The sequence below is a fragment of the Haliotis cracherodii genome, unplaced genomic scaffold (genome assembly GCF_022045235.1).
Source record: "Haliotis cracherodii isolate W230 unplaced genomic scaffold, xgHalCrac1.p SCAF_10, whole genome shotgun sequence".
Lineage (NCBI taxonomy): Eukaryota > Metazoa > Mollusca > Gastropoda > Lepetellida > Haliotidae > Haliotis > Haliotis cracherodii.
In genome coordinates, this window is record NW_027266265.1 from 14,887,613 (window position 1) to 14,900,270 (window position 12,658).

Sequence of the window (12,658 nt, forward strand, 5' to 3'; positions counted from 1 at the left end):
ACTTGATGACATTGAAGGCAGCTTCTGTATAAATAGATACTGTTAACCTGGTATTAACATAAGATTATATACAACACACTTCGAGCAGGTTTGGTGATTATACCGAGGTATTATCAGTTGATACTGCATATAAATACGACTCTCATACGGTGTGATCCAAGTTGTACAATCACAACATAGCTCCCCCCCCCGACCCCCAAATCCCCCCCCCCCCCCCCCCCCCCCCCCCCCCACGGTGTGATCCAAGTTGTACGATCACTATATAGCTCCCCCCCCCCCCTAACCCCCACCACCACCCCCCACCCCCCTCTCCTAATATCGTCTTCCCTGAGTGATAAACCTGTGAATCCATGAAAAAAATGACAGGTAAAATGAAAAAAGTATACTATGTTATGGAAAAGGGGTTGTCATGGAAATATGTAACGAGTGTGGGAGTGGGGGGCCTGATAAATGTCACATAAAAGGGGGGGTTTCGGCAAAATAAATATAACACACTCCTTAGACCGCCCTACCCCTTCCCCCCTCACCTCCCATTATAAATTCCCAGTCCCCACGTACACAGATTTATCACTAAGACTCAGACAGGATATGCGAACGAAGGATGCAAGTCAGGATCGGCTTGTCGGTTGGTAGGGAACTGGATGTGTGACGGGGCCTCTGGGTCGCTTTGGAACCATCCGGTAGGACCTCGAAGTCAATAATGGCTGACCGGTCCTGTTAAAACAGAGGTATGTTCATGTAATCGCGCCATTGGCAGTGAGAATGGGGTTGACCAAAGCGAGGCACACGATGAGATGTCGGGTTTATCATTTCATAGTCCTGTCATTCGGACTGGGTTTTAAACGAAGATTTGGTGGCGAATGAGTTCAATGTTTGGGTATTCATTATAAACTGCCCAGCAAAGGAAAGTATACTTGTAACCGGGGTGGCTTTGTGAATATATCACACAAACGCAGGGTGTGGTTAAGATGTCAGTTGTTTATGTGTAAATAATGAACTTTTTTTTTCAGAGATGAAAAGTCACTTGCAGAGGATGCAAATGCAAGTGTGGAATGCCATTCGTCACCGCTCGCCCCCTCCCGTTAACTGCTTGTCCCGGAATAACACCATTCGTCACCACTCGCCCCTTTCCGTTACTTGCTTGCCCCGGAATAACACCATTCGTCACCACTCGCCCCTTTCCGTTACTTGCTTGCCCCGGAATAACACCATTCGTCACCACTCGACCCTTTCCGTTACATGCTTGCCCCGGAATAACTCGAGTTGGTCACGAATGCTGTGAATGCAAGCTGACCAGTCCCGTAGAACCCTGTCACTGAAGATAAGGGCTGGGTCAAGATAATAGTGACCCTCAGACAATATATGAGAGAGCATGCGCAATGGTGACTGTGCTATTGTAATACTGAAGCAGTTAAGATTGGGTAGTTGAACAAGATGACATTAGAATACACTTGATAATATATACATAACTACCTACTACTACATACACTTGAAACTTGATTTTACCAAAAATACAAACGTTATGTAAACGTTATTAGGCTGAATATAGTCGCCGGAACATACACACGTAAGGGAGTGAGTGATTGAGTATGGTTTTTACGCCGCTTTTGCAATATTCCAGCAATATCACGACCGAGGATACCAGAAATGGGCTTCACACATTGTACCCATGTCGGGAATCGAACCCGGGTCTTCGGCGTAACGAACGAACGCTTTAAACCACTGGGCTACCCGACCGCCCCCTCACACACGTAAGGAGTGAGTGAGTATGGCTTTTACGCCGCTTTTAGCAATATTCCAGCAATATCACTGCGGGGGACACCAGAAATGGGCTTCACACATTTTACCCATGTCGGGAATCGAACCCGGGTCTTCGGCGTGACGAACGAACGCTTTGACCACTGGGCTACCCGACCGCCCCCTCACACACGTAAGGAGTGAGTGAGTATGGCTTTACGCCGCTTTTAGCAATATTCCAGCAATATCACGGCGGGGGACACCAGAAATGGGCTTCACACATTGTACCCATGTCGGGAATCGAACCCGGGGTCTTCCGGCGTGTCGAACGAACGCTTTAACCACTGGGCTACCCGACCGCCCCTCACACACGTAAGGAGTGAGTGAGTATGGCTTTACGCCGCTTTTAGCAATATTCCAGCAATATCACGGCCGGGGGACACCAGAAATGGGCTTCACACGTAAGGTGCAAAACTTAACTATCATACTGTATCAAATACATCACCAGCGAATAACAAATTATTGTTTGTTTCATTTTTAACCAGCATCAAACGTGGGGGATATACTTTCTTTCCCCTGGCAGTATATAATACAATTTAATGCAATGCACACAGTAATGATTATGGTATTTCATAACATGTTATTGCATATGTAGTATAATTTCTAGGCTCATTTTTATAACGTTTTCATATTTTCTTTTCATCAAAATCCGTCAACAATCAATTCTCCAGCAATACTATCAGTTGGAAATAAGAGCATTCACGATTTTTAAAAAATAAATTAGCAAGATTTGCCTGAACATCAATATATCACATGCATGTATATATAACATGCATGATATGGAAACAGTCTCTTTAAAACCAGATCTTAGTTCCCTCTACCTCTAAACAACGATCTAGGGACATCCCATTACGTGTCACGTAAGAACGACGTTACTATAGAAAGCTCATCTTCCCGAGGCAAGAGAGATAACTGACTTTAAAACTCCAGTTTCTACCCTTGCCGAACTAGGCTGGAATTACTGGGCTCGATCGTAGCGCCACCAGTGGCTATTACGAGTTATGTCCTTTCTATGCCTCTCCTACTGACCAATCAGATTCAACCTCTCGTATCACTTGCATTTGCTTCAAACAAAACTGTGGCGCCCAGTCAAGACAATGTGGTTGATAATCAAGATCTATATTGTGATAAAAAGAGTCTTACATGGCGAAGTGCATCAAATCACGTGAGCACCTTGATTAAAAGCATGAAAAGATTTTGAAAATATCTGTTGACAACGAGTTAGCGGTGCACATGCATGCTTTGCAAATCCTGCAGTCGACCGAAATCTGCATGACACTTTACGAACCGGATTTCGGTTTCGGTGCGCGATTTTGACTGAACTATGCATAGACTCGTTAGTCCAGCCAAAATGTAACTCCATAATACCAGCCTAGTTCGGCAAGGGTGGAAACTGGACTTTTATAGTCAGTTAACTCACTTGCCTCGGGAAGATGTATAAAGCTATGGGAAAACGTATAGTTGTGTTTACCTTAAGTCGCCTTGGGACCTACTCTAATAAGGACTCCCCACAGGGGAATAGATCAATAAACATTTCTTAAAGTACCAAGGTACATGTAAGAATAACATAAGAACATGGAATAGTGGTAATATTGCGTCGAACTACACAGGAACGTGGAATAATGCTGATATATTGCGTTCATCTAGTTAATAACACGGAATATTGCTGCTGATATTGCGTTAAAACAAGTTAATAACATGGACTAATGCTGGGTTTGCGTTAAACTACCATCTTCCCGAGGCAAGGGAGTTAACTGACTACAAAAGTCATGTATCCACCCTTGCCGAACTAGGCTGAAATTCCGGAGTCCCATTTTGGCTGGACTAATGAGTCTACGTAAAGTCCAATCAAAATCGCGCAACCAACCATACGTCCGGTTCGTAAACAACATGGATGACAAAGTGCAGATTTCGGTCGACAGCAGGATATGCAAAGGGTGTGTTCCGTTTTATTACAATATAGATTTTGTTTGAAGCAAATGCAAGTGAAATGTGAGTTGGAATCTGATTGGTCAATAGGAGGGACATAGAAGGGACATTACCCGTAATAGCCACTGGTGGCGCTACGATCGAGCCCAGAAATTCCAACGTAGTTCGGCAAGGGTGAAAACTGGACTTTTATGGTCAGTTAACGCCCTTACCTCGGGAAGATATTAAACTTCATAAGAACGATGAATATATTGCCATAAACAGATATTGTCAGATAAGTACAATGGCCGCATACATTGATCCTTCGCGGCCGTGGTGCTGATACTCCCCAGTGTTTTTCCTTGGGTTGTGCTCGGATGGAGCAGAATACAATCCAAAAGAGAACTTTCATGAAGACCAGAACAACGATGAAGCTGAAATAATCAATGACCAGCGTCAGTGGATGTCCATATTCGTGTCTCAGTCTCTAGCAAAGGAACAAAGGATATGGAAGCAAAATTAATATACACGAACCCACATTCGTGAATTAAGAACATAGTACTACATAATAGATGTCATCAAAGGCAAAATTAGCTGATATAATGATCTCATTTATCATAAAAGCACAACCCTAAATAAAGCCAACTAAATAAATGTTTCTTTGAAGATTTGAAAATGATGATGACTCTTGTCCTTCTCGAAGGTTTCTATGTTAGTGTAAGACCACGAGAACTGCTTCAAACATGAATAAGACCCCACCCCCCACGTCTTAAAGCAAAATTAATGTAAGCGTTAGAGCAACGCTCGCTTATTCCTGTTGTAAAAGTATTGAACCTCTCCGATATAAATATATTCCTTTGTACAAATGTATATTTGGCAAGCTATTCAACCCATTTATTCTCGGACGTTTATTATTAATTTTAAACAAGATATCAAAATTAAATGATGAAAACTGACAGAGCGAAGGTGATTTAAACCATCAATTTTTCATATATTATTTTAAGAGTGGCAATTTTAACATTGTCAGGTGGGGACACCAGAAATGGGCTTCACACATTGTAACCATGTCGAAAATCGAACCCGGGTCTTCGGCGTGACGAGCTAACGCTGTAACCACTAGGCTACCCGACCGCCCCTCAAATTTCAGCCGTTAAAAAAATAAAGGAAAAATTCCAATCTTATCAACTAATGTGAAGACATGCAGCCTCGTACAAAGTATATTGCTGGATGCAAAAATAAAGTTATTTAACTGAATGCGTTGTGTGGGAGTAACATAGTCTCTTACAGTTTTGATAAACCATTATATATGTAAATCACCTATTTAGGTAATAAAAAACAATTTCTGTAAGTATTAAAATTTAATGCTGATTTTTTTACGATAGCTTGCTTTCAATTGAGAGATTTCTTTTACAAATTTCAAAATAATTCGTGGTAATAATTCTTATGTATCTTTACGTTTATGATTATGGTTTACCAACAATCATATAGTTGTGAGTACTTATTGAGGAATCGACATATTTCAAGACACCTCTTTTGTTTGGTAAGGTTTTCCCAGTTCGTTAATTTAATCAAGCCATGTGACACGGAACTGACATAACACAGAGGTGAGTGTGTGTTTGTGTGTGTGTGTGTGTGTGTGCGTGCGTGCGTGCGTGCGTGCGTGCGTGCGTGCGTGCATGCGTCTGTGTGTGCAGGGGTATCTTAGAGAACCAGATCACCCAAATATGTATTTGTAGTAATTTAATCCGTTTTAAATATATTGCCAATGTACTAATTTGTATATTTATAATCCACACAAATCCACCCGTTGGTATGTGAATAAAGCGAAATAAAACATCATCATTGAAGCACTAGGTGTGGCGGTGGAATGTTTCTACATATGTTAGTGACAGCTGGTTTTCTCCAGAGCAATGTCTGACAAATATATATTCATAAATATTTTTTAATAAAGAAAATATCATTTAGTACACATGTCTAAACAATTGCGTAGTTTTAGTATAACCCATGATAACCATGCAGAATATAAATGACCCGAGCAAATTCAGCTATATGTCCATTTTAAAATTCTAATTTTAAGCACAATTATTTTATTAAGCTGTATAAAAATCACTTAAGCAGACCCTCTTGTAGATTACGGAAAATGCGAGTGGTGAGAAAGGAATGTTTTTTCGTCATGTTTTTTACCCCAATACATATTTTAAAACAGGCAACTTGGTCACACTTACTTCCCTGCCTACACTTTTGACTATAGTTTCCATTTTTACATTTTTAAGACAAACAATTTAAAAAAACAAATCAGCGAATCGAAATGTAAGCATCTACAGTAAATGATTTCAACAATATTAGTCACGTGACGAAGAATATCTGCGGCAAGACATTAAGATAGGCACTTTGATTTAAACAAGATACTTACATGTAATATTCCACCATTCTGGCAAATGAAGCTATTATACCCTTCTGCAAAAAATAGCAGAAACAAAAGAGTAATGTAATCTGTTCATACACACACCTCAAAAGTCAATAACCATCAAGTTAAAAGTAGATACCAGACACACAGAGCAAGCCATCAGGACACACTGACAAACGTAGCACAAGTCTTACTTCACTGGGCCCCGTTCCACAAAGCGAACGTAGCGCTACGACTCTCGTAAGCTAATGTTTAAGTATGGGAGTTCCGATCACCTCAGGGCTACTATCGCTTTGTGGAACGGGGCCTTGCGGCGTCTGGCAACAAACACTAACTAGTATAAGGGTAACGCTATTTTCAGGGCATTATCATTTGCAGAAGCCCGAGGTCTTCCATTAACTGCCCGACGAAGGAGGGCAGTTGAAAAGACCGAGGGCTTCTGCAAATGATAATGCCCTGAAAAATAGCGTTACCCTTATTATAGCTAAAATGGATGGAATTTGTTATCAAATAGAAAGAAACAACAATGTCGATTTTGAAACATTTACTGCAATCAACACGAATGTCACTGACCCACTTTCACAAATATGGAAACGTCATAGAACAAACCAGATGACGTCACTATTGAACGTTACGTCACCTATCCCTATCCTATGACGTCACCTAACAACGGGCGTGATAATGGCCCGTCGTCAAGTTATATGAGGGCATTATCAAGTTACAGTGGCCCGCTCATTTCTGATAACATGCGGGCGTTTTTATGATAATTCTATCCATTTTAGCTATAATACTTTTTAATACGAATTATATCAGTGGTGGGTGCGTAAACCGTTCCGCGAACGCCTGATACACAACTGATTTTCGGTGATCCATTGATATAATTTCCACTGCTATTTTTCCTTTGAGGCCCAATGGAATCTGTTTCGGCGGATAATCAAGACTGGTTCTTCTCCGTCGTTGACGTTATATATTTACAGGGCATAGGCATGGTATTTCATGTTGAATTTAGAAAAGACTCATGGAATTGAAAGCAATGTGCGCATGATAAAAAGTCGATATTCACATTAAAAATACTGAGGACTCAGATCCAGAAATGTGAGAAGTCTTAGAAGCAATTGTATTCTTGCTTTGTTGATTTTAGTAAAGCTTTTGACACTGTGTGGAGAAATGGTCTAAGATACACACTACTAAATAACTATATATAAATGGGAAAATATATAATCTACTTCATAATATATACTCTAGGGCTGGGACGGGTAACTCGGGTACCCGGGTCGGGTGGGTACTGAGTAGGACCCGGGTATCCGGGTATCCGACTCGTCCCAGCCCTAATATACTCTATTCTTTTTTTCTATGCTGTGAAAAGAAGGCACCAGTACCAACATTTGTTCTAATATTGGTGTTAAGCAAGGATGTGTCTGCAGCCTTACCCTCTTCAGTATTTACGTTAATGGCCCACAGGATTACCTCGTGTCAGACAATTCTACCACTGTGCACGTGGCTCCTAGTGGAAGCAATGAATTTTACCAGAGTTCTACGCATATTGTTTTCAACTTGCTCAAATTTGCCATTCTGCGCTCATGCGACTTCGCGGATTTTTTACAGCACGTAATTGATCTAAGACAACGCGAGTGTTGCATCCTGCCTAAATAATTAGAAAAGTGAATGTTGAAGAAGCAGCCATTCGTAGATATTACTCTCCGTTTCGTGGTCAAATATAACCAACAAATATGTAAACAAAAATCTGTAAAATGCAACTGAATAACTTGCTGGCTGTCGCAACTTATCTTTGTAGGTGTGACCGTTTGGATATATTGCCAGAGACAATATATTGGAAAGTCGTCTCTGATGTTGCTTACATTTATAAACTGAGTGAATAAGTGAGTATGGTTTTGCGCCGTTTTTAGCAATATTCCAGCAATATCACGGCGGGGGACACCAATAAATAGGCAACGAAATACTACACTTCAATTTATAGAAACACTTGCAGGCTATAACAACTTATGTTAACAAGATATACAGTGTGTCCAGTGTGTAGGGTTTATACCCATGACACCAACACAGTAAGCATGTTTGTCGATGAAGAGTAACGATAGCGATAAATAATAATAAACATTTTTTTTCTAAAGGCCAGATCCAAATGAATGGTTATTGTATTGTATCAGCCACTCTTCTGAAGACAACACGTGTGACTGAGCTGAAAACGAAACATAGCATAGCGAGAGCGCAGAGCCCACCCATCACCCCCACCACCCTCACACACAACACAAAGGCCTCGACCTGACACTTATGAAACGACATGAGCGCGATGAGGTCAGAGAGAGCGCTCCCCAAATCTCTGTCTGTGTTATAATCCCAACCCCTTACCAACACTGAACACGGCCTTATTCCTGGGGTACTTTCACAAGAACCACTATGCGCCAAGTTAGCACATACTGGTTGTAGTGGTGGTGATGGTGCCCCGGAGTACCTTGCCTAACCCAAAGATATAGATAGACGTCTTTGCCTAACCCAAGCTTGCCTAAGACTGATACCACCTAACTTCGTGTTGTTGTTTTATGTGTATGGGAGGTCGCTTCTGCTCAGCAATTCCGGTTGATCTGTCCTTCTTTGGAACTCATATATGTGTGAATTGGGTACACAAGGACCAACACAGGCCTCTCCACTACAGTGCAACTCCATCTGATATCTACTCTACTAGGACCGCCTCCGTGGTCTAATGGTAGATCGTCCGCCCGGAGAACGGAAGGTCCGGGGTTCGATCCCGGCCGCGTCATACCAAAAGACGTAAAAAATGGTACTTGTTGTACTGTCTAGCGCTCGGCAATAAGGGGCTAAAACAAGGACTGGTCGGCTCAGAGTCAGTATACTGTGTCTGAGTTGGGTATTCATATTAAACTGCGGCATGGTATCTCAGTGAGCTAGCACTAAAAATCGGCATCAGTCCGGACTAGTACAAGCAGCCACACACACACACACACGTACATGCACGTCGCTATAAAAGTGCAATAATCTTGGACGCGACGGACGCGACGTTAAACCCCATTTCACCTCACCTCACCATCTACTTTATTGTATTCATAAACACTGTCTCCTACCTGTATGTATACTTGTCAACCATACTTGTACATCACTTGCTTGAACCTACACCGAAACGTCGCTCCTAATTGTAATAAAGACGTTTTTCATCCATATATCTTATCCTTACTTAGTACTCCAACTTCTAAATGCCTCTCAAAGAAGAAATATAAACATTTAGTCTGTTCGGGTAACTTATTCTAACTATTGTTTCCTGAATCAAATATTATTTAAAACACATTAGCATACCTCTTGCTGATATATGTGTCCCGGTCAATATCAAATAACCATCAAACTTCACAGATGGATAGTAAGATTAAAATAGTTTCGACTAATTGTAGAGGGCTTGCAGAAAAAAGTAAAAGACTTGAAATTATGAAAATTTGGCGCAAAAAGAAGTATTCTGTAATATGTCTCCAAGATATTCACATTTCTGATAAAGATAAAGTCATATTTAGAAACGAATGGGGACTAAATTGCATTATAGCTCCTTTTACAACCAACTCTAGAGGAGTAGCTTTTTCATTTAATAACAACACTGAAATTAAAATTCATAAAAGTTATATTGACAATAAGGGGAACTATATCATATAAGATCTAACTATTGATGGGATTAAAATGACATTGACTAACCTTTATGGCCCCAATAAAGATGATCCTTCATTTTATATAAAAATATTTGAATTAATTGAAGAATTGGGAAACGAATCAATGATTTTATGTGGTTATTGGAACCTGGTATTAAATCAATCTGTAGATCTAGAAAATTATAAACATATTAATAACCCTAGTGCAAGAAAGATTATTACAGAGAAAATAGGGCAACTTGATTTAGTAGATATTTGGCGAGAAAAAACCCTGACAGTAGAAAATTTACATGGTGGAAAAGAAACCCAAAACAACAGGCTAGATTAGACTATTTTCTTATTTCACAGGATTTGCATATCCTCTCATGTGATACGGCTATTATGACAGGGTATAAATCTGACCACTCCCCAATAACATTTTCATTTTCGAACGCTTTAAGTAAGGAGAGGGGGAGGGGATATTGGAAATTTAACAGCTCACTATTGCGAAAAGAAGAGTAAAGTAAGATAGTCAAGGAGACTCTAAAATAAACATTACATGAGTATGCTGATAGCAAATATACTGAAGAGGAAATTGATTCTCATATTGAAAATTCAACATTGCAACTAAAAAATTTTAATTGTCTTTTTCTGGAAACTTTCTTAATGAAGCTAAGAGGTAAAACTATCTCTTTCTCTTCCTTTTTAAAGAAAGATAAGAACAAGAAACTAAAAGACTTGGAAGAAAATATTAGGGTTCTGGAGATAAATTAAGAAATCATTTCCAAAATGTAGATGAAAAAATATTTTCCGATTTATCAACAATGCAAAAACAGTTAGAAAAATACCATGAAGAGGAGGTAAAAGGATCCCTTATTAGGAAAAGAATAACCTGGTATGAAGAAGGAGAGAAACCTACAAGTTATTTCTGCCACCTTGAAAATAGACATTATACCACTAAACTAATTAATAGCATTAAAACAGAAAAAGGGTGAAATTATTACAGATGGTAAACTATATAAACAGACCTACAAAAATGATAATGTTAATAATAACCTGTTAGAAGAAATCAACACACCAACAATTAATGCAAAAGAATATCATGACCTAGAAAAAGATCCCTCAAAAAAGGAAATTTATCTATGAAAAATAATAAAAGTCCAGGAATAGACGGTTACTTTTTGAGTTTTTCAATTTTTTTCTGGAATGATTTAGGAGAATGGATATTTAGATTCATACAGGAAACCTTTGATGACAACTCATTATCATGTACAATGAACAGGGGAGTTATCACCTGTCTTCCAAAACCAAACAAAAACAGAAAATTGTTAAAAAACTGGCGCCCAATATCATTACTAAAGGCTTTATATAAAATTATCAGCTCATGTATTGCTAATAGAATTAAAAAAAACTTAAATACAATCATACACCATAACCAAACAGGATTTATTCCAGGTAGATGTATAAGTGAAAACACTAGTAAGCTCTATGATATCATCTTTGAAACTAAAAGACTTAACAAACCTGGCCTACTCCTATTAATAGATTTTGAAAAGGCTTTTGATACAATTTCTAAACCTTTTATAATACAAGTAATGAACAAATCCAGATATAAAAGGTATAACACTTAACGATAAGGAAAGTAAACTAGGTCAGTATGCGGACGATGCTCAATTATTTCTAGATGGATCTGAAAAAAGCCTTAATACTTCAATGGATACCCTCAACAAATTCTATCAAATGTCAGGACTTAAAATAAATGTAGAAAAAACAAAAGCAATTTGGATAGGATCATTATCTGAAAGTAATCTAGTTTTAGCACAAGACTTTAAACTTGATTGGTATAAGGGAGATTTTTGAAATTTTAGGGATAACTTTAAATGCATCATTGAACGACCTTTGGGTAATCAATACTAGAAAAAGACTAGAACATATTAATAGACTACTAGCTAATTGGCGTAGAAGAACCTTAACTCTTATTGGAAAAATTACGGTTATCAAAACTCTTGCTATATAAACTCTGGTACACATCTTCTCTGCTTTACCCAATCCACCTAAAGCATTTATTACCGACCTAAACACATTATTTTTTAGATTCCTTTGGAATAACAAAAACGAAAAAATTAAGAGATCAACTATTAGCAGAAATTATGAAGATGGAGGTCTAAGGATGATATATTGAATGTTTTATTAATTCTCTCAAACTATCTTCATTACAAAAGTATATAAAAAAGCATGAAGATTCTACAACAATCTTTTCTTCTAAAACATCTTTTCAAACTTGGTTCTAATGCTGTAGAATGTTTATCTAAACATGACAACCCTTATTGGAGAGATGTATTGTCTGCTTGGAAGATATTTTACCAAAAGTTGAGTTTGTATGAATATGATTTAGACCACATTTTGAATCAACCACTCTGGCTGAATCATTTATTTAAATCATCTTATGTTATAAAAAACTGGTTTAATCAAGGTGTCCAGAGTGTTAGATACCTTTGCGACAACAACGGTTTTCTTAGTTTTTAAAATTTCAAACAAAAATATAAGATCCAGGGAACTTTTCAAGACTTTCAAAAATTACTGAACAATATTCCAAAGAGTTGGAGATTTCAAATCAGAGAAAAAACCCTTGATGTTAATGTAGTTCAGCTGAACAATATATGTAAACACTTTTTTAATAACGTTAAAAAATTAAGGACTTTTTATGATGAACTAATTAGGCATGATACTGTACCGAAATCATTAGAACACTGGAATACGGTTTTTCCTCAAGGTTTGAATTGGAAAGATATACTTCTATGTTATAGAAAATGCACCCGCGATTGTAAACTTTTAGATTTTCAATATCGATTTATTAACAGAATAATTTACACTAAGAAAGAATTATTGAAGATGAAACTTG

General features: G+C 38.5%; 1 protein-coding gene across 3 annotated transcripts in view; it reads right to left on the bottom strand.

Annotated features, from left to right (window-relative positions):
• Positions 1–308: 308 nt before the first annotated feature.
• LOC139447224 (uncharacterized) overlaps positions 309–12,658 on the bottom strand; it is a 32,715-nt gene continuing 20,365 nt past the window's right edge. For all 3 annotated transcript variants that reach the window (XR_011652013.1, XR_011652014.1, XM_071228462.1), the window contains exons 2-4: positions 6,119–6,162; positions 4,022–4,139; positions 309–714 (exon numbers count right to left, since the gene is read on the bottom strand). Coding sequence is in view for 1 of the 3 variants with exons in the window: in XM_071228462.1 (XP_071084563.1) it covers positions 571–714; positions 4,022–4,139; positions 6,119–6,162 (306 nt within the window). In the remaining 2 variants the exon portion in view is untranslated. The remainder of the gene's footprint in view (positions 715–4,021; positions 4,140–6,118; positions 6,163–12,658) is intronic.